This window comes from Dipodomys spectabilis, unplaced genomic scaffold, assembly GCF_019054845.1.
Source record: "Dipodomys spectabilis isolate Male_0828 unplaced genomic scaffold, ASM1905484v1 ptg000324l, whole genome shotgun sequence".
In the NCBI taxonomy this organism is placed as follows: domain Eukaryota; kingdom Metazoa; phylum Chordata; class Mammalia; order Rodentia; family Heteromyidae; genus Dipodomys; species Dipodomys spectabilis.
In genome coordinates, this window is record NW_024871001.1 from 1,790,816 (window position 1) to 1,814,798 (window position 23,983).

General features: G+C 34.0%; 1 protein-coding gene across 1 annotated transcript in view; it reads left to right on the forward strand.

The window, feature by feature from the left end:
• The window catches only part of Cfap47 (cilia and flagella associated protein 47), a 236,069-nt gene that overhangs the window by 76,244 nt on the left and 135,842 nt on the right, over nt 1–23,983 (forward strand). The window contains exons 27-32 of the mRNA XM_042702461.1: nt 612–712; nt 2,729–2,872; nt 5,810–6,041; nt 11,093–11,311; nt 19,274–19,355; nt 20,462–20,590. Of these exons, the coding sequence (XP_042558395.1) occupies nt 612–712; nt 2,729–2,872; nt 5,810–6,041; nt 11,093–11,311; nt 19,274–19,355; nt 20,462–20,590 (907 nt within the window). The remainder of the gene's footprint in view (nt 1–611; nt 713–2,728; nt 2,873–5,809; nt 6,042–11,092; nt 11,312–19,273; nt 19,356–20,461; nt 20,591–23,983) is intronic.

The following is a 23,983-nucleotide window of genomic DNA, read 5'->3' on the forward strand; positions in this document are numbered from 1 at the left end:
TTCTGTAATTATAATTATTGAGACAAAAACTAACAATTTCATTTTCATGATGGCAGTGATGATAGTGTCTTTAAATAAAATAAATAATTTCAAAGATTATTAATGCAAGTAAATTAATTGAGGTCACTTCACCTTTAACAATTCCCTAATCTGTTTTTTTTTTTTTTAACCATTGTGAGGCTTGAACTCTGGGCCTAGGTGCTGTCTCTCTCAGCTCTTCAGCCCAAGGAGAGTACTCTACCACTTGAGCCACGGCACCACTTCCGGTTTTCTGGTGGTTAATTGGAGTCTCATGGACTTTCCTGTCCAGGCTGGCTTTGGACCTTGATCCTCAGATCTCAGCCTCCTGAGTAGCTGGGATTACAGGCGTGAGTCACTGGCGCCCAGCTCAATCTGTTTTTTTTTGTTTGTTTGTTTTTGTTTTTTAACTTGCTTTTATGATCTATGTTCTGGAACACACTTGATAATGACATTTATAGTATGCATTAAAATAGGTGGAGAGAAAATAAATGTGTTTCCATCATCAAAGGTATCTTAGAAACTTAGAAATACTTTTTGTATTTGCTGAATCTGAAAATTTTTATATTGAAATACAATACTTTTACTTTTAGGTTTTCACTTCCAGTTGCTGCAACAGCTGAAAACTGCATTCTAACTATCTATCCCTATCTGGCTGCTCATATCGATAAGCAGCAAGTTATTTTAAAAGATGGTAAGTCACTTTCTTTTACTATCATTGAGTAGGTTTTTCTTATAAGGCTAAATGTATAAATATAAAGTGAATTAAAAATTAACATCAGTAGATACAGCTTAGTGATAGTGAATTCAGCTAACATGTGGAATACCCTGGATTGTCTCCTAGCTCAATCACTCACTCACTCACTCAATCAACCAGTTTAATAGCTTTTTCTCTAACATCTGTCATTGACAGAAGTTATGCTTATCAGTCTCCTAATCTCAAAAGTTGGCAATTAGCTTGAAGTTACACAAAAATAAATTATTACAGAAAAAATAAAGAACTCTACATAGAAATCAAATGAGGTGTCGAGTATATGGGCTGGTGTACAGATTATTGCTGATCCTGATATTTTAGAATGACTTCATAGAAGAGATATCATTTGTTTAGAGATTGATAACTCTCTGTAGGCTTCCACACACCATAGTTTTCTTGGGCTCCTCAAGCCACTCTTGAATGCTTCTTAGCATCTTTCATAATTTTTTTTTTCTTCGGTAGGTACTTTTTAATCTTTCCATTTATTGGAGGTCTGACCCATTTTCCATTGTCCCTTCTATGGCTTCAATTATAATTTATGTTCTATATAGCCAACACAAATCCGCTCAGTGTTTAACTGCCTTCTTGTTTCCTGAGGTACTTCTCCTGCACCAGCATGGGCCAAATTAACTCCCCTTATATACATTCTTATAGATGTATATAAAATATTGAATACTCTCCTTTCTCTCTTCAAAAAGCTATCCTTCACACTCTGGCCACAGGGATACTTATAAACTAAAAGTTGTATCTGGTCATTTTCATATATAAAATGCATGGTAGCACATCGTTGCAAATCCAGCACTCAGGAAGCTGAGTCAGAAGAATCATGAGTTTGAGGTCAACCAATGCCATAAAGGAAGTCTTTCTGCAAACAAACAAACAAAACAACTCAAAAAACTTAGCACAGAATATGGTAGAAAATAAGATGAATCTAAGTAAGACCCAATGTCATGGACATGGCCAAAGGCTTTATTCTCATTTCTGGAAATCTATCTCTCTGTGTTTACCACAGTAAGTTTCTGTGAGTTCTTATGAGATCTACATTTTGCTGATGATCTTTCCTGTGATTAGAACATTTTTTCATATGGGATCCTTCATATCTGCACACAGAAGAAGATGTAAGAGATTTGTATTTCTGTTGTGCAATTGTAGTTCTGTGCAATTCTGGCCATGGTCCTTCCTAATTTTTGTATTAATATGCTTATTATCTATATCCTTTTCCAGATATTTACATCTAAAAAGCCTGGGGGAGAATGAGAATTGTTTATCTTATTTTCCTTATGTTCATGCTTCACCAGTGTTTGGAGGATAAAAATATGTATTCATTCAATATTATATATTTCTAAATTATGAACCCTTAAGAAACTAATAAACATTTTCACAAATGGATTACATTTTGTGTAGTATATTTTGAGCATCAAAAATATTTTAAAATGGCTAAGTAGCAAGCATGCTGGCATATTCCTGTAATCCTAGCTTCTTAAGACTCTGAGATAGGAGATCATGAGTGAAAGTCAGCCTAGGCCCATGATCTTCCTATTTTTGCCTCCTGGGTAGCTGGGATTGCAGATGTGAGCCCCTGCTCCTACTCGTTGGTATTTCAGAAAGTCAACTAGGAATACTTTTCTTAGTAACCTTTATCAAATATCCCATTTTGAAGACTATATATAAATAATTTCAATTGTTTAGTAAAATGTCTTTAACACATCTGTTTATACTAAAGATAAATACTGTTCTTTCTTCAATAATTTTTATATACGATAATAAATCTTATTCAATTTAGGGAACCATTATACCTATTATGATAGTTTTCATATTTGTTAGCATATTTGATGTGTAATGGATGTTTATATTTTCACTTTATCTTAGATAAGTATAAAATATAGGTTAATTAATTGGATCATGAATTCCACAAATGATTGATTGCTTTACTTTGGCCCAATATGTCATTTCTAGAAAAGGATGTAAGTCACCAAAGGGCAAGAAGCAGCTTTATGATTCCCTACCGAGACTATAAACTATACTCTTCGGGTTCAATAAGGACGTCCATTGCTCCTAAATATAGTGAGGCTGAAATAACGAGAGGAAATCTTTTTGTTGGTATGTGACAAATGTATATAATATTTCTGAAATTGAGTCCATGATGTTATCTGCATATTTTAATCTAAATTTTTTTTTCAAGGAAGAAATTCATGAAACAAACTAACATGAATTCATCTTAGTCTTAAATGTATTATCTGCTTTGGTAGTTCTCTTCAATGCAATGATCACTACCAAAAGTTCTCTTGGATCACAGAGGTCTTAGGGTCACAACACTCTTGCCTAAACTGTAATATGTACTATATAGTTCTATTTCTTAAGTGAATTAGTACAAAAATGGAAAAATAGTGATTGATGAGCTGTAGAATAAGCACTGCAGTAGTATTTAGCTAAAATGTTAATTAACATATGGTCCCCTATCAATTTGATTTGACATTCCTGGTACACTCTGTGCAGTTTGAGAGCTACAAAACTAGAAATGAATCTAAGGCTGTTTCTCTGAGAAAGAAGTGAGCAAAGATCTGAGATGAATATCATCTTCAGTGCACTGTACAAATATTCATCTCATAATATTAGAAAATGGGCAGGAACTTGTATTAATATATTTTTATTGTAAAGATAGTGTTACAGTTACATGAGCAAGGTAATAAGGGCATTTCCTATGGAGCATAGTTACACCCTTCTTAGTTTTTCCCCTATCATCCCTTCCCGCCCTCCCTTCTCCCTCCCCCACCTCGCCCACGCAAAGTTGTAAAGTTTGTTTTCAACTATGTCTTGTATATCTCATTGTTATAATGGGCCAACCTGTATCCTTGTTTCAGCATTTTTCGATTTCCCTTCCCATCCCCAAAAATGTATATACAAGATGCAGAAGCACCAGAATCAAATACAGTGAAAACGGGTTATACCATGGAGTAGAACATATAAAAGAAACAACGAAATCACATGGTACATTAAAAACAACAGCAACAAAGATAAAAACCTCTTGTGTCCCTATCTTGGGGTTCATTTCACTTAGCATCATCTTATATGGTCATATGTACATAGCTTCTGACCTTTTCTGCTTGTCTGGTAAGATTGTCCTAGATGTATACTAGCTTTTTGAAGAGTTCCAGGGGTATTGCAAATAGGAGAGAGAGTTGACTAATGGGATTACATCAAACTAAAAACTTTCTGCCCAGCAAAGGTCATAGTTAGAAGGCTAGAAAGAAGGCTAGCAGACAGGGAGAAGAGGTTTACCAGCAGTATATCTGACAAAGGCCTAATATCCAAAATATACAAGGAGTTTAAGAAATTAACCCCACAAAAAACTAATAAACCGATCAATAAATGGTCAAAGGAGCTTAAGAGAGACATCTCAGGAAAAGAATGTCATATACTCACATGAGGAAACGCTCAACCTCCCTGATCATAAAGAAAATGCAACTCAAAACAAAATTGAGATTCCATCTCACCCCAGTTAGACTGACCACATCAAGAATTTGAACAATAACAAATGCTGTCAGGGAAGTAGAGAGAAGGGAACCTTATTGTACTGTTGGTGAAAATGCAAAGCTAGTATAACCACTTTGGATGACAGCTTTGAGATTCTTCAAAAAACTAAACATAGAACTTCCCTGTGTTCCAGCCATAGCACTCTTGGACATCTACTCAGAGCATTACAAGGCAGGATATGATAAAGACACTTGCACATCCATTTTCATTGCTGAACTATTCACAATAGCCAAGTTACAGAAACAGTCCAGATGCCCTACAATAGATGAGTGGATTGAAAAATGTGTTACCTATACACAATGGTATTTTGCTCATCCATTAGAAAGAATAATTTTATGTCATTTTCAGGGAAATGGCTGGACCTAGAACAAATCATGTTAAGCGACATAAGCCAAGCTCTGAGATACAAAAGGGCACATTTTCTCTCATATGTAGAAGCTAAATCTAAAACATAAATGGACTCACAACTTATTCACAGCTTATGCATTTACAAACAAATAGAATAAAGGAGGATACACTTAGGGGAGGAACCAAAAGGCATAAGTGCTCTCAATGTCTAAAATGGTACTCACCAAAACAAATTTCAGGAAATGGAAACATGTTTTTGTTGTTGTTGTTACTGTTGGTGGTATTATTTGTTTTTGTTTTTGTTGTTTTATTTTCCTTTTTTGTCCTTTTTTGAGGGAGGAGGGGGCAAATGGGAGCACAGGAATGGAGGGAGGCAAGGTGAACAAATGTAGTCATGATATTCAATATATATTATGCAAATAATGAACTATGCACCTTATGGGCAAGGACAGGAGGGGGAAAAGGGGAAAGTGAAGGAAGGAGTGACATTGTCCAGGAAGTATTGTACTTATTACTTGATTTATGGAATTGTAACCACTTTGTACAACTACTTAACAATAATAAAACTCCATCTCCCTAGATATGAGTAATATTGAAAAAATTCCATTTCATTGAAAGCCAACTGAAATAATATGACTTTTTAATAAGCCTGGACATTTTCATTATTATGTACTTAAATATTCTGGAAAAAATATAAAACTATTTTCTATTTTGAGACTCCTTATAACCCCAAAATACTCTGTTATAACAAAATATTTGGTTTAGACACAATTTTGAATATTTTTTTCTATAATTCTTCAATATGAAGCTTAAATTTTGTCTAGTAAAAATAGCTAAAAAAAAACTTTCCTGGCATTTTCTATGAAAAGACTTGTAATTAACATTGAAATGCTATATTTGGGGAAATATTTTACTTACCACTATGACAAGAATATAATGTAATTCTTTACTGAAATATCTTAATAAGGATTTTGACTATTTGAAATAAGAATGTTTTCATTATTTAAACTGAAGAAATCCATTCAGAAGTCTTTCAAAAATCATAGAATACTTTATATAATGTACTTCACTTCTGTAAATATAAATAGCAATTGCTTTCAGACTACTTTTCTCTATCATTAAGTAATTATTTTTATACATAAATGTGAATTCTAGGTATGGAGATAACACATGAACATATGAGACCGAATGTAGGTGATCAAATGAGGAAAACACATGAAAGATCAGTGGCAGCCGAAGAGAAAAATGAACAATTCTTTCTACCTGAGGAAGGATCAAAGGCGCATGCATTTTTCCAGAAGATTGTGCATGCAGCCCAAAATTGGTTCAGTCTCTTCGGCTGGCCAGGAGGACCTCATTTGATAAAGATTCCAGAGACTGTTAGAAGGTGACATTTATGTGCTTTTCTAAACTGTGTTTTTCACCAAGCTATAAAGTATAATCAATTCATTGGCATAATTTTACATGAAACATAATATTAAGCACTTGAACTGAGAAGTATGGTGAGATTATTAAGAAGAGTAAAAATACAAACATAAATCCTTTATCCCACACTTTTTACATAAAATATTTCCATTTTATTTTAGTTCATAAAAATTAACTTTATTAACATGTATTAAATTAATATATGAACAAACATCAAAGTTGATTCTGTGACTGAGACTGCTATTAGTAATGCTACAATATACATGGATGTGCAGGTATCTCTATGGTATGCTGACTTTGATTGCTCTGAGTATGTACCCAGAAGTTGTATGCTCTATGTATCAGCTTGCCCCTTTACACTACAGTTGAATGGATTTTGTCTGTTCATTGTATTCTAGAGGTCTTGGATATTGTAGCCATGATTATTTGCCATTTTGTCTTAATTGCTCTCTGAATATAAAAATTCTTCAGTATTGTTTCAATCGCTGATGGTTTTTTCACCTTCCTGGTGTACGTTATTGGTGATGTTTTCATTGAGCTTTTTATTTGGCTTATTGACCTCTGCATTTTCATGATTTCCATATCTATGAGGTGTTTTGTGGGATTATTTTTTTTGCAGAATCTCTTGAGTTTTACTAAATTTCTCATATGATTCTTGAATTGACTTCTTCAGTTCATTTGATTACTTCAATACTCTTTGAGGTCATGGGTCATTTTAAAATTAGACTTTTGGTATATTTTTATGAAGCTATTCAAAATATTGAAACTTGAAAACAAGTTTTGTTGCTTTTTCATATTTACTTTTCTATGTTGTAATTGGTACATTTGCTGAGACAAAAATCTTTTTTGATTGTATATGGGACTCTTATTGAGTGATCTTCTCTTGAGGGCTCCATCCCGGGTAGCACTCCGGGAAGAGAAAACAAACTGCTGTAAGGGAAATCATACCAAAACATTTAATTGGAAAGTATAATATGAAGGAAGGAAGGAAGGGAGGGAGTGAAGGAGGAAAGGAATGTAGGATTGTAATGAAGCAGGGAGAGAGGCAGAGAAATGGAACTTCACTTTGTAGTTACCTTATGTAATTATACTCTATTAAAACCAGTTCATAGCAGCCAGGGCAACAGGGTGCAGACCATTTGTTGAGTTGCAAGATATGCAGATAGAATTAAAATCAAATTAAGCAATTTTCTATTATCAATGAATCTTTAGTGTGGTAGTGTGTATTCAGTACTGCAGCCCTTTAGGTATTATCTTTAAAGCCTTTTCCAAAATATCAAGATGGAAATAGCTATTGAAAAATATAATACTATTTTTGCTTGAGAAATTTTTAGGAAAAGCATCATTAACATTATATTCCACTTTTAAATTCTGGGAATGAAGATTGTCTCCAGATACAACCTCTAAGCAACTGATTATAAAATCATCTTATTATGCTGGAAATACCACTTAATTTGAGAAGAGTGATTATAATACATATGGGTGTTATTCTGGTATTCCACTCTAACACATACCTCTCAGCAGCTGCAACACACCAATACGGAATCTCTTTAGGAAGTTTACAAAGAAGGCTTCTAGGTGTTTTAAAGCTGTTTTCCCAATGGGCTTCTGGTTTACTTAAAGTACATAAAATCTGATAAAACGTCACATTTTCAGTAAAATAATTTATCATTCACTATGAGATTTCCAAAAAGTATAAAATATATTCTTTCTAGTTTTTCCATTTCCTCTTCAGCATAATGGACAGGATAATACTTACCCTATAGGGATGCTGTAATATCGCAACATGTAAGAGATCCCTTTAAATTGTATTAGAACAGAGCTTAGGTTGTAAGTGCTTGGCAAATGTTTTATTATTCATAAATTTCCTAAGGATTATGTTGTTTATTGCTTTTTTACTTTTTTAAGAAAGCTTTTACTTATATATAAGAAGTTGCAAAAACAACATGGATGATATGTATTCTCTCTGCCACAAAAGGTTACAGCTTACATGACTATAGTATAATAACAAAATCAGGACTTTGACTTTACTACAATTTTGCATACATCCTTTCATCTTTTGTGTAGATTTGTGTATCTAACCCCCAATCACGATATAAAACTATTTCATCTCCACAGTTATCTTCCCTGTTCTGTATCTAGGTTCCTCTTCACTATCTAGGTTCCTCTTCAAAAGACTAAAGTATCCCTTTAGTCTTTCTTTAGTGCCTTCTGAATGTCTCACCTATTATTAGGTAAAACAACTCATACTATATTTCTGAATTTATAAATCTTTGTCACTAGTCCTTCTATTTGTTAGTTGAGAGCTTAACATTTATCATTGCATGCCTGTACAGATTTTATTTCATTAGTCGTATTTTAACTTCTTATGGAGGATTTTCCCTCACCTAAGTTTTATTTACTTCAGGATTTTTACTTTCTATTTTCTAAAGTTTACCTTTGTGTGAACATATTTGAGTGTGAAAGTGGCGGGGGGGGGGGGGGAGAGGAGAAGAGTGAACACTTTGAGCTACTACCAAGTTCATTGATAAATTTAATAATTTTAAAATAATGTCATCTTCATTTCTAAATGTTCCACCCATTTATACTGTCAATAGGGACCAAGAAAATAGAAATTTGTCTTTAGCTTCAAGCTATGTGTTAAAAAGAAAGTGATTGTAATAACTTATTAGCGCTGAGGTTCTGAATTCTTTTTACCATTATTTGAAAAATAAAGCATTTTATAATTTTTCTTTTCAAAATAGTTTCATATTTTACTATGGTTTGCTTTGTGATAGTGGTAAGTGGTAATTTTTTCTCTACCTAGAATGGTGGATAATAAGTACACTGAACTTTTGCCATGAGTACATTTTCTATCTTCAACATACATCAATTTTCATCATTTGAAAAATAAATATAATTTAATATCATAATATTATAAAAGAGAAGGAATAAGGTGAAATTATCAAGCTTTTACTTATAATATGTAGATATTATAAGTGGAATATGCGTTGGCGGAATATGCATACAGGTAGACATTTAAAAAGATTGCATAGTTTTTACATCTTAATTTGTTTTTCAATGGGCAATTAAGTGATATGATTAGCAATATTACCTTTTCTTCTAGAAACCATCAGAAGACTGAGCTGTGAAATTCCATTAATTTTTATTTGCTAGAGGTACTTTGAAGACCCAACCTATTTCTTCTGAACGTTTAAAATCATGAATAAAGTACATGTGAATACAAACCTGCTAACCTTCCAGTGTAGTCATCACATTCTCAATATGTCACAGGCCTATCATGACCCTAGCTATGCTACCAAAGCTACTGTACAAAGAAAACGACTATCTTGAATTTAGGCTTGATTTCATTTTTAATAATTTTTGTCAGATATCCTAAAGCCAGTATTACCCCTGTGGTACAAATACACCTATGAAACTAGCATTTAAATCAAGACATAGGAGAAAAAAAATAGCATCGCCTAATTCTTCCTACCCTATTGCTAATTTCCTTTCTCTCTTCGAAGAAGAAATCTGTTTGTATGAATTATAACATCACAAGTTACTTTTACCTATTTTTTAGCTTCATATAAGGAATCACAGTTTGCGTTTTTAAGTGTCTGAAAGGAATCACAGTTTGCGTTTCTAAGTGTCTGAACCTTTTGATCAATATTATATTCATGTGATTTATACACATACTTACATGTAGAGGTAGTTTACATTTAATGGAGTACTCTAGGCCATTGAATGCGTTTACTACAGTCTCCTCTAGAAAGATAGTTGTACTGTCCTAAGACTTTTCTATTATGAACAATTATGCTTTGAAATATTTAGTACATATTTTGATGTATATTTCTGAAAGGCATATGAGATAAAACTGCTATATCATAAGGTAGAAATATGATCATTTTTAGGAGATATTTATAATCCATTTTTCAAAAGATTTCTTCTAATTCTCACTCACAAAAGCAGTCTCACAAAAGCAGTACATACACTTCCCTGTTCTGTTCATTCTAAGAAATATAAATTGTCAGCCTTCAGCATTGACTATTAGGTGGATGTTCTTTGAACTGAAATTTTGCTGTTACTGATGTTGAGAGGTTTCACCTGCTCTGGCCTATTTGAATATACTGTCATCAAGTATATTGATGACATTTCCCACTGTAAAAATGTGGATCCTCTTTATTCCTCATTTGCAGGAATTTTGTGTGTTTTGCATCTGTTGTTTACTAGTTCTGTGCATTATAAGCATTCTCTCTAGTGTATTCTACCTTATGAAAGATTATTTAGTTTTGTCTTTTTCTTAGGCATGAAGAAATTTCCTTTGTTCTCCCTCCCCCCCAGGAGCTTTGCTGTTTTTTCTCTTATGACTAATATTTGATCCTTTCCAAATTTATTCTCTGTAACATGATATGAAATAAGGATCAACATATATTTGATTATTCCCTGTTTCTAGTGGCAGAAGATTCAATACCATTTATGGTATTTATTCAAATGAATTGATTGTGGGGTTTGTCTAGTGAACTGAACATTATTCTTCATATTCCCTATTCATTCTACAATGCTTCCTTTCTAATAAATCAAGCATATTTGTGAACATTTGTGATTCATTTTTTATAGTACTAGGGCTTGAACCTGGAACTTCATACTTGCTAGACAGGCACTTGACCACTTGAAAATATTTCTAACTCTTTGTGTTTTCCTATTTTTTATTTTTTTTCTGTGCTCAGTGAGTTTTAGTAACTTGGATCACTCACATAATTAGTAAGTAACAAGTATAGAAGTCAAACACCCTTTTTATTCTCAAGCTAGTTTATTCACAATTCAACCCTATGTGTTTAAATGAGATATTAGATATTTCTGGGCATATTTAAAAATTGAATTTGGACAATCGACCCTAACAGAGTGAGGGGAATTTCTAGAAATTTTGCTTAGTTGGTTTTAATAGTATTTCATTTAGTTATTGAACATTGAGCATTTGTTTTCACAATATATCATTTCAAGAAATTTCAATTTATAACCTTTTTTCTATAGGGACGTTCAAAAAATGCGAAGCTATTCAATGAAGACCCCTAAGAAATACAACAAACAGGATGATTTCTTTAAATATAATAAGACTGTTTATGATATGATCTACCACCTGAGTGGAAGAATGCCACCTGGAATTAATATAAGCCAATCTTTACCATCAGATGATACTGAAAGAGTGATTCAGCTTCATAAGCAACACTCTTCACTCCTGAGCTTCATAACGTAAGAAATGTGTTCATTTAAGCATGTAATTATGCCCAATTAGATGGATGGATTGATGGATAGATTAGTGGATGGATGGATGTATAATATAATCTTTGAAATTTTTTGTATTATTTTTAAACAATTTATTATTATATGCCCTATAAAACACACAATAGAAAAATATGTTCTTGTAACAGAAAATAAGCATTTTATGATCATTTTTATACTTACATTTTATCTTTGTAATTCAAGGAAGTTATTTTCACGCTTTACCATACATCTGAATCACCAGGAGGTCTTGTTAAAATGATTTTCTGGCCCTTATCATAGAGTTTTATGACGGCTATTTGCATTTATTACAATTTCCTAAGTCCTGAACCATAATGTTACTTTGAAAATTCTTATGTAAGACACATAATCTCACAAATCAACTTAACAAAAAAGGGAAAGAATCTGATTAGCTTTGTTCCTCTGTTTACTGTTAGTATCATCAAATATTGTAGAATCTGTGAAATTTTAGTTTATATAGTTAAAGTCTATAATGCCAGGTAAAATGTTTCACACATGATTGATAATAACCTATTGTAAAAATAATTATGATCCTAATTCTGTGTTACTCTAATAGATGAATTGACAAATGGCCAAGAAATGGGAAAGCAATGTTAACTGAAGTCTGAGGAATTGGATTGTTATTGTTGCTCAGATGGCAGAGTGCCTCCCTAGCAAGCACAAGATCCTGAGTTCAAATACCAATACAAAAAAAACAAGTCAGAGCATAGGGTTTCTGAGTTTATATTGCTTCTTTGTCCTGCATGTCAGTATTGTTGTTACTGAAATTCCCACCTTCACAGGCTCTATTCTTATTTGCCCTTCATCTTCCTTCTTCACTAAAGTAGCATTAGTTACTTACAATTTTTATATTAGTGCACTTTCTCTTTTGCTTTTTCTGTTTGATATTCTCTGTTTTAGCAAAAAGTTAGATGAAAGAGTAAGCTAAGGACTCTTAAATCAAAAATAAATTATTTAGCATTCAGTTTTAAAAGTTACAAATAAGGATTTTTGAACCCCTAACAGGGGTACTATTAAAAGTTTCACATAGATTAAGCAAAATATTTCTTTCATTTGCTAAGTTCTTACTACCATATAGTCAAAACTGCATTAATTTCTTTATGGCTTGGGATCGAGCTAGAACTTTGAATTATGACCCAGGTAGCCAATGAAGGTTGCTATGATCGGATACTAAAGATATTCCATATGAATGAAAAATATTTGATTGCAACAGTTATAGGGAACATCTTGATCCTTGGTGAGACTTAGAGAAAAGTCCAAGTCCACATCTTAGAATCAACAGCATATGTTCACTTGACAAGTAGGTTCCAATCACAGAGACAACGTTGACAGAAAAATCAATGATCCAGAAAAGTCATGCTCTGCATATATAGGTATGCTTGTCTGATATAAGCCCTGTCTCATGCATGGACAATTCAGATGCTAGAGGCCATATGCAATTTTCAGCCCTCTTTTATCAAACAATAACAAACCAAAAATATATAAAAGTAGAACACAGTTTTAGGAGGTATCATGCATATAAGGAAGCTTATCATTAAAGATTTATTTACTTGAGAATGAATCTTCTCTTTCCAGATATCTCCTCACATTAGAAGTTGGGGAAGAGGAGCTGAATTTTTTTTTTTTTAGCATTTATCACAAAGATCAGAATTACATCAAACTGTTTGGCTTGTAAGACACAAAGAAAGAAACAAAGACACATCCCTAGCTCTCTACATTCAATGTTAATGGACAACATTGCATTGATTATACAAAATGGTATAAACATCATTTTCCATTCCTCTGTCTCAAAATTGAGTTGTTCAATTTCACTAACATGTGAGTTTCATGAGGTAAAAATCACATGCTATTTATCTCTTGTCATTGAAACTGAGGATTATTGATAGCACAGAATAAGGTCAGTTATTTATTTTCCTTCACAGATATTTGCCTTTTGAGTTTATGTCTCATAGGGAATAAAACTTTGAAATTAGGTCTCAGAATAGTCACATAAATTTTATGAGAAAAAACTGTAATACAAAAATTTAACAGAAAAGTAGTACAAGTAAAGGACTTATATTTCAAGAGAATGTAAGCAATGAAAGAGGATCATATTAGAAAAGGTAGACTATATATTATGCATTTTAAATATAAAAACCTTATTAAACTGTGAATCTGCAAATAGATTTGTATTTCATTATACCTGTATTCATTTTCTAAGATGGACTGGGTTGCTTAAAGGCCAGAAATTTATTTTCTCACATTTTTAGAGGCTGGCATTCTAAGGTCTTCAACTGAGGCCGCATTCCTTGGCTTGCAGATGGCTTTCACTATATCTTCAAGGATTTTTATCCTCTCTGTATAATGTCCTTGGTGCCCCTCAGTGGGTTCAGATTTCTTCTTCTTAAAAGACAGCATCAAACTGGACTAGGGCCCACTATAATAATCTTATTGTTCACTTGACACATCTCTACAGAGCCACATCAGGACTTACTGGGAGTTTGGGTTTCCACTCGCGAATAAGATCTCATTCAGACCACTACAATAGCATCTGGGATTGTATTATAAACATATAATCAGATGTGATAATAAATTTCATAAGATTGTGTTTGCAGTAATCTGCATAATATTTCTTGTCTTTTTGCCATTAATTGTACTTTTGTCTAAATGCATATGTTGAAGGCCTTCATTCTGGGAATTAAGGAGAGAAGTTTTTTGTCGTTTTTGTTTTTGTTTTTTGTCCTTCTTGGGGCTTGAAGTCAGGGCCTGGGCATTGTCCCTGAGCCTCTTTGTGCTCAAGGTTAGCACTTTACTACTTGAGCGACAGCACTTCCAGCTTTATCTGAGTAGTTTATTGAAGATCAGGCTCTCATAGACTTTCTTGCCCAGGCTGGCTTTGAACCACCACCCTCAAATCTCTGCCTCCTAAGTAGCTAGGATTACAGGCTTGAGCCACCAGTTGCATGCTTGGGGATATGATCTTGCAGGAGGTAATTGAGATATTAAGGCTAAAGGAGGTAATAAATCCTTTTAAGAAGAAGAGATGACCTCTCCACCCCTTTTTTTTCCTCTCCATCCTCCTGCTTCCCTTTCTCCTCCCCGCTCCACTTAAGAGAAAAGAAACGAAAAAAACACAGTGAGATGGTAGCTATGTGCTAGAAAATAAAATTGTATTGTTTAAGCCAACCTGCTTGCCCAAAGAATTTCATTATGGAAAACAAACACAGTGAATAATATCCTTTTATTTAATTTCACTTGTTTTGACTTTTACACGTATATGATATGATTCGTTTTATTTGAAAAAAATATTTTCACTTATTTGAATATTCAGAAACTTAATCTAGTAGAATATAAACATCAAATACCCTATATTGTAGCTGAAAACTAAGACGTTGTAAAAATATAAACTATAATTATTCTGATTTTTATTTCATTTAGTTTAAAGTAATTTACTCATTCCTCAAAAATAAATATATCTATATAAAGCAACATAAAATCCCTTATGGCTAAATTTAATTTAATGGTTTTTTTAGGTATTTTTTATTGTCAAGGTTATATACAGAGGGGTTACAGTTACATAAGTAAGGTAATAAGTACATTTCTTGTCAAACTTGTTACCACTTCCCTCATTTTTCTCCTACTCTCCCTTCCCCCCACCCCCAAGTTTTTATATATTATCTTTGTATAACTTTATATTCTTCTTCTTTATTTAGGTCTGTTTTAGAACTTATTTAATGAATTTTCATCTAAGAATGTACTATTTCAAAGTAGCCCAGTGATCCTGAAACAGTGCACTGAACTAGAATAAAAGAATCAAATTAGATTCAGGCTTCAATTCCAGCTCATTTGTATTTCTATAACCTTGCATACTTACTTCATCTGCTTTGAACTCCAAGTTCAACATTTATAAAGCTGAGGATGAGAATTCCTAAACTTATTTGGTTGATAAAATGTACATCATTATAAGTCATTATTATTGTTACTTTAAATTCGGTGCAGTATGGGCTAAGGCTTTTGTATGTTAAGGTGCTTTCATAAAGTTATTTCAATATGATATATATTACTGTAGTAATACACTGAAATGACTTATGATATCATGTTTACTAGAGTATTTTAATAAATTTCTATTAGAAAATAATATTTGGCTTTTATAAGAAATGTCAGAAAGTTGTTGTGTGCCAGGTATATCCTCAGTTTATTAGATAGACTAGGAAATTTGTTGAAATGTATGTTTTTTTTTGTTTGCTGTTTTTGTTTTTGTTTTTTTGCTGGTCGTGGGGCCTGAAATCTGGGCCTGGGCGCTGTCCCTCAGCTTTCAGCTCAAGGCTAGCACTCTACCACCTGAGCCACAGCACCACTTCTGGCTTTTTCTGCTTATGTGGTGCTGAGGAATTGAACCCAAGGCCTCATGCATGCAAGACAAGCACTCTACCACTGAGCCACCTTCCCAGCCCTGAAATGTATGTTTGAAATAGAAAATATACAGCTTTTCTTTTAGTTTGTCATTTCTACTTTTGATAATAGAAGACTGTTTCAAGAAGGAAAAGCCAGTAATTAAATATGGTAAAATTTCTGATACTTATTTCAAAATATTATCTGTAATTTGATGGAATATTAACTGAGAGCAAAAGAAGTTCTGAATACAAATTCTGAACCTATAGTTGCTATAGAAATTAAACTATTCTATTATTAAACTCTATGGTACTTGTATTTTTGTGTTAATTCTTGTAGCATATTTATTGTCTTAGCTCCCAATAGTGTTGACATTTGCATGGGTCGTTTCTGTTTTGACATGTTATGTAAGGATGAGTACGGAAAAATGATTTTGGCATTAAAGCCAAGCCATTCAGATTTATTTGCTCCTTATCAGCAAATACTTGCCCATCAGGATATGTTGACTGTGATAAAAATTACTTAACATTTAGAAAGTGGCAGTGTGGTTAATAAAATTGGGTCATTAATCCAAGATATGTGTACATGTTTCATCATAGAAATAAATCTACTAAAATTCAAAAGTCATAAAAGCTATTAGCTTCCCCAGTTAAATTTGATGACACAGTGGAATGACTTTTGTGCAAGTAATATCTACTTTGTACAATAAAGAAATAAATTTTTAGAGATTAAGTTAAAATTAAAAATTTAGAGATCAGTTTGGAATTGAATAGCTATTTCATCATATTTTACCTTTAACTAGTCACTGAAGGCACAGAAAAATACTCAAGCAGAAAACTTAGTATGTAAAAGTGTAACCAAATAAGTTATTAAATTCCATAGCACCACAAACAAATCGTAATATCTACTGATAAGACATAAATGGGGCTAGGAATGTAGCTTAATGGTTAGCATGCATGAGGCCCTGGGATCGATTCCTTGGTACCACATAAACAAAAAATAAATAAAATGAATTTACAAGAAGATATAAATGTAAATAGTGTCTTAAGGAGTGATGAAAATAGACTTTGAAATAGATTCAGAAAGGAAAACAACAAACATTGATGACAGACAGCACAACCTTTAAAATGTAAAAGTATATTCTTCATCTTTAACTTTTATCCTGTTCTGCTCTCCCGTGTGCCATATAGAATGCTCAAATACATAACAGATGATGTCCTTCCTGAGAATCTCCCATTGTATTGGCTCTCTTTTATTTAAGCTATCAGTAGCATTTGATTGGACTGATCACTTATTCCTGAAATCCTTTCTCAATTTTGGTTATAAGAAATGATTCCAATTTCTAAATTTCTCCATATGCCTCTCCTCTCAGTTGTCTTGTTTTACTCTACAAGATTCCAACAGAATAGAGGCATAGCTTAATTACTTTCTTACAAAGGCTTTAGTTTGCTCATTTCTGCTCAAAAACAGTGTTACATTAAAATAAAACTTTGTACAAGACTACAATAATTGAAATATGATGACGATTTATGCAAGTAATATACATTAGGGTAAGAACTGCCTGAGAATCAGAGAAATGTTGCTCAATTTCCAAACAAAGAAGGCAGCATTTTTTTTCACTTGCTTAGAGTGGTCCAGGATTACAACAAAATGGACAGCTCTAGAACTGTGCTCACTGCCTCTACATCCACAAATTTCTTTCCTCATGTATCTTTAAATTCCTTGGTTCTATCTTCAAGGCTTGAATTTCCATCATCATCTTGAGCTTTCTTTTTTCCCCCTTGTTTCTCAGTAATTACAGGACTATATACTCTGAAAGATGCCTCTCCAATGGAACAGTAGATGCAATATTTTTCTCTGTTTTATTGCTGAATGGTGTTCTGTGTTCATTAAATGAATTAGACTAACGGACTCAAACCTCTTTTATCAAGAACAGACAAACGCATGAGACTTATCTCCAATTACCCAGCAAAATACTTGACTAGAATTGTGGCTTAAGTGATAATGCACCAGCCATGAGTGAAAAAGTCGAACGTGAAGCTCTGCATTAACGCCCTTGTACCAGGAAGAGAATAGAAGAGAGAAAAGAAAAGGAATTCTTTTGCAGTGAAAAAGTAGTAGATAGGTAGATAGAAAAATTGTAGGTTTTAAAATGGATTATATAATACAAGCAGACATTTACCACTTCATATATACTATCACAAACTTACATAATAAAAATTCTTTAATATTGCAAGTCTCTTTGGAAAAAAATAGATATGGACTTCCTGATATTTAGAGTTTTCTATATTTAGCCATATATGATAATAATTCTTCAGTAAGCATTAAAGTAGTTAGAGAACTAATGAGCTACTAGATACTTCTGTTGTGTTCAAAAGTTTCCAGATTTTCAAAATTTTAATGCTATAACAACAAGAAAATTGTTATTATATTGGCAACAGAGACTAAGTAATAATTATTGGTATAAGGATATATAAGTGTGCGGTTTTAGTTACTTACAAAATACTTTTTAATCAATTAAATTCTTTTTTTTTTTTTTTGTCGGTCGTGGGGCTTGAACTCTGGGCCTGGGCGCTGTCCCTCAGCTCTTCAGCTCAAGGGAAGCGCTCTACCACTTGAGCTACAGCGCCACTTCCGGTTTTCTGGTGGTTTTTATTGGAGATAGGAGTCTCACGGTCTCTCCTACCCGGGCTGGCTTTGAACCGCGATCCTCAGATCTCAGCCTCCTGAGTAGCTAGGATTACAGGCGTGAGCCACCAGCGCCCGGCATCAATTAAATTCTTTAAAGGTCACATCATATGCAATTTTATTATTTAGGAAATTTGTTTTATAATTGTGAAAATACTGTACAGAGGGGTTACAATTACATGAGCAAGGTAATAAGTACATTTCTTATCAATCATTGTTGCCTCCTCCTTTGTTTTTCCCCTACCATGCCTTCCACCTCCCTTCCTTCCCCTCCCTCCCCCCCCCCCTTACCCCCTCTCCACCCCTATGCCAAAGTTGTAAAGTTCGTTTTTCAACATAACATCTTGTACATCTCATTGTTGCAATGGGTCAACCTGTATCCCTATTTAAACAATTTGTTTTTTTTTCCTTCTGCTCCACAAATTATACCAACATCAAATACAGTGAAAACAGGAGTTATACCGTGGAGGAGGGACATCCAAAGCAACAAAAAAAATCATCTTATAAATAAGTTAGGAAATTTTTAATTATACAAATTTTAAATTTGAAAATTAGGATTCAATCCATATAAAAAGCTTATTATTGAATATATTTTTGTTGATTTTGGAGTTTGAAGTTAGGGCTGGCACAAACCATTTAAGCCACATCTCCATCTCTTTTTCTGTTTGTTGTTTAGGAGAGGTAGTCCAGAGGTCATTTCTGCCCAGGCTGTTCTTGAACCACAATCCTCTACATTTCAGCCTCCTGAAAAGTAAAAATTATTAGACATTAGCCATTGGTTCCTAGTTATTATTGAAGTAATTTAGTTGAAGATCACTGCCAATAATCAAGTTTTTTTTTTTTAAATTTTAGTGCTCAGGGAGGATGTATATCTCACATACTTCCAGAATTTTTGTTTGAGCCGGATGATTATAGGAGGTGGCGCAAAATAATGGTAAGAAAACAATGTCCAGGAAACATCGACACAGTTATTGAATTTGTTAATATTGTAGTCTTTATTAAAAGGTTCTATTCGGGAGTTGTTGATGTTTATACATGGAACATTCCAATGTTTAATTCTCTTTGAGTAGCTCATGTTATTTTGTGTGTGCATTCATCTAAAAACCTATTGTTCTATGGAAAAATATGATTATGTGACTTTCCTAAACATAGTTGCTGTTAGAGGAGGCTTTGTAAATACAGTGGTATGAGTTTATAAAAATTTCAAGAATGTATATCTTCAATTTCACCACCACATACTGCTTCCTTACTTCAGTTTTAGGGAAGAATAGGGAGAAATTAAGTAAGACATATGTAGTTACTCAAAGTATACAGTTTATTTTATGACAATCTATTGAGGAAGGATATAGCTTTTAAGGGGGTCAAAGGCCTAAGTGAGTGGGCTTTAGTAATGGTGCTGTCACCACATGACTTGAAAGAGCCATGGAGCTATTTTTCAGCCCTAATTTTTCTTTTTCTCATTTTTTTTTGCTGGTCCTGGGGCTTGAATTCTGGGCCTTGGCAGTGTCCCTGACCTTCTTTGGCTCAAGGCTAGTGCTCTATCCCTTGAGATACAGTACCACTTCTGGCTTTGTCTGAGTAGTTTATTGGAGATAAGAGTCTCATGGACTTTCCTGCCTGTGCTGGCTTCAAAACAAGATCCTCATATCCCAACCTCCTGAGTAGCTAGGATTATAGGTGTGAGCCACCAGTGCCTGACCTTTTTTTTTTATGGGTCAGTCCAAAGGTCTGGTTCTTTTTGGCCTCAAGGCTCAATGGAAGTTTGCATCTTGTTCTACCTTGTCTAATACAGAATGAGTAGTAGACAGGGAAGAAGTGTGGAGTGATAATCAATGGGCTAAAGGAGTGACTTCATGCTATGGAATATTAATTCTGTTGATAATGTATACTTTTGGCATATGATAGCTAGAGCTGTTGATGCATATATGAAAAGGGCATGAAATTTTTTGTAAATGAATTTACATTTACATTTGCCTCAAATGTTAATTTGTGTTATAATATTTTATTTCTTTTCTAAATGTAATATTTTATTTCTTGAAGTCTTCCCCTGATTCCAAGGTTCTGCGTTCCTCTACACCCATGGAGAAATATTCTGTAACTATAGATATGAAAAAGTTTGAAGGCTGGAGTAAATGGGCATGGACAGATGTTTTCTTGCAGACATACAAGGTAACTCTTCCATTCTTGTTTGATGTAATTTGCTTTATTCACATGAAAAGTATTTTGGCTCAACAATAGGCAATGCTTACTCTGTGTGTAAATACTGAAAAATGAATGGTTTAGCTTTTCTATGTATCTATGTTCTCCGGAAAATAAATGAGCAGGTAAAGGAGTAATAGGGGATGAGGAAATATATTTAAGGATGTCACTTGAAAGGTGCATCATTTCCATTTCATATTCCATTGGTCAGAATTTAGTCATTTCACTAAATTTTATTATTCCTCACAAAGTACCATGTTCTTTGCTGAATGACTACATCTTTGGAGTTGATGGAGAGAGAGGTCAAGGATGACAGTTTCTTATTTGGTAATTAAGTAGAGTTTGATTCCAGTCAAGACTAGGGGAAAACAGGACTTGTGGGAAAGAGGTTGCAGAAGGTATGGCATGTCAAGACACCATGATAAATTAATTTTGCTCCTGCTGTACTGAAAGTGTATGCATTAGTCTGTAGAAATACTTAAGGTTGCAGCACAAATTTGAGGTTTTTCTTCATTGTTTTGGTGGTAAAAAATAAAGATTGCCTTAGGTCATCTGTGTGTTGTGTTGCCTTAGGTCATCTATGTGTTGTGTTGTTCCACGTATTCTATTTATAGCATGGGTTGCTCCAGCCATATATTAAGCAGAAATGGATTGACAGTTTCATATGAAAAAGAAAATAATATTGCTTAAGTATAAGAATAAGTGGAAGTTTGTGATTTTTCCAAAAATCATTTTAGATTCTGTCTCATATTGAGAGCCCGTGCATACATCAGAGGATTCCATTTATTAGTTCTTCCTAGTTACTGGAGTAACAGGATATAGCTTATTTCACTCAATTTCATTATGCATTGATTACTTCTGCTTCTTAAATCTGTATATTTAATTGTAGTTGTTCTGCATTACATTTTCAAATGACAAAAATGAATTTGTAATTAAAAAATGATAGGTAATGAAAGCATAAAATGTGGAAAACATTTGCTGGGCACTGATGACTCATGCCTATAGATCTAAGGATGATGGTCCAAAGTCAGCGAGGAAGAGAAGTCCTTGAGATTATGAACTTCAATTAATCACCAAAAGCTGGAAGTGGAACTGTGGCTCAAGTGGTAGAACCCTAGGCATGTGCAACAAAAGGTCAGAGGGACAGTGCCCAGGCCTTGAGTTCAAGCCCTAAGATAGGCAAAATAAGTGGAAAACTCTAACAGAACCCTCAAAGACAAAATATCATTCTAAATGTAAGTACAGTAAGGAGGAATCTATGTACTAAAAGATCTAAATATGATGGTAGTTTATACAAAACTTGGGAGCAAATATGATCAGAGATAAATAGCTGAAGAAGTTTTACCATTTGCTTTCTCATTTGTTTCCAGTGTACTCTCACAAGTCTTTTCTACAATAAGATATTTTCAAGTAAAAAGTCTTTCTTAGTAAACATTTTTTCCAAATTAGTTTAAAATCTATGTAATAAAATCAAATTATTTGTTGCTATGGGTAGGTGAGACCACGAAATCTTCAGTCATTATCTACGGTTGTATTTGCATGACTGAGGTAACCAGAAAAATATTGAACAGGTACTCATTAACTGACTTACATAACTGTAACCCCTCTGTATATCAACTTTACAATAAAACTTTAAAAAAAGGGAAAAAATAGCATGGGACACATTGTTTCCCCTGTAGTTGGTGCTCAGACATTTTGATTCTTATTTTTGGTTTTTAATAGTTTTTTCTTTATTTTCTTGGCATATGGCTATCATGTCACTTGCTTGTTACTGTTATCAGTGTGCCTACTTAGAGTATTAGGTTTTCCTATTATACCTTTTCTAGTCTAAGATAGGTATCCACTCTTACTGAAATTGTCTCTAAAACAAAACAAATAAATTCTAACCAAAAATGCCACATGGATTTTTATGAATTAAGAGGGAGAAAGCCAACTTGTAATTTTCGAGATACCAAATAGTGTAGCTCAGAGTATTTATACATCCAAAAACTATGTATTTGAACTATGTATCGTGGTCCTGAAATATGTATTTCTGTCTTCTCTATGACATTTTGTCCACACAGGTAAGATTTGGATAGATGAGTTGTTTCTATATGTGCTTTGGGTTTTTTTCCCATTATTTCAGGACAAGAGTCCATATTATGCATCATCATCTTAAATCCACCCATCCATAATTGAGGATATCACCACTCTTTAAATCCTTCCTGAGCCGGGCGCTGGTGGCTCACGCCTGTAATCCTAGCTACTCAGGAGGCTGAGATCTGAGGATCGCGGTTCAAAGCCAGCCCGGGCAGGAGAGACCGTGAGACTCTTATCTCCAATAAACCACCAGAAAACCGGAAGTGGTGCTGTGGCTCAAGTGGTAGAGCGCTAGCCTTGAGCTGGAGAGCTGAGGGACAGCGCCGACAAAAATAAATAAGTAAATAAATCCTTCCTGAAAACTTTCCTCTGTTGGACACTTCAGAACTGTAGGAAAAATGAGCTCATTGCTGACTGGATGCTAGTTCCGAATTTCCCATTCCCCATAGGCAAATACATGTTGGGAATGTTGTCCTTGCATCCCCAGTAAACTTTGAATTTCAGCTTGCTGACATAGCTTAAGTAATAGCACAAAAGGCTTAGGGACAGCAAAGCATTGTGGCTCAAAGAGGAGATTCTAATGGGATGACTCTGCTGAGGGCCAGGGCCCCCACGGGGCACAGGGCTGACCTGGGCACCCCCACACTAGGGCTGTCTGCCAAATGCAGGAGCTCCGTTCCACATCATAATGCAGCATGGCAGACAACAGGTGGAGGGAACACACACACACACACACACACACACATACACACACACACACGAGTGGATTCCATTGTCCTACTCACTGTTCATACAATCCAGAAACATTCACAAAAGTTAAAGCCTCAAGCCAGTTGCATGTGACTGGCACCTGTAATCCTGGCTACTCAGGAAGTTGAGATCTGAGGATCACCTTTCAAAGCCAGTCCCAGCAGGGAAGTCTATGAGACTCTTACCTCCAATTAACCACCAGAAAACCGGAAGTGCTCAGGAATGGTACTCAGACCCAGAGTTCAAGCTCCATGACTGACAAAAAAAAGTTAAAGCCACAGAGCGTATACATTTGTACATTTCAGTAAAGGAGAAACTTCCAAGTCTTAGGATATTGTGGTTTTGTGGTTACATGGCATCCTCAGGGTAATGAATAATCACTCATTACTTAATCCAGTATTTTAACAATGATATATGGCTTATTTGTTTGATTTCTCAATTAATTTGGATGTCCTACAAATTTACTTTTGCAAAGTCCTTGAGTTAATTATATAAAGATACATCAATTAAATGTTAAATGATCAGACATCCCTA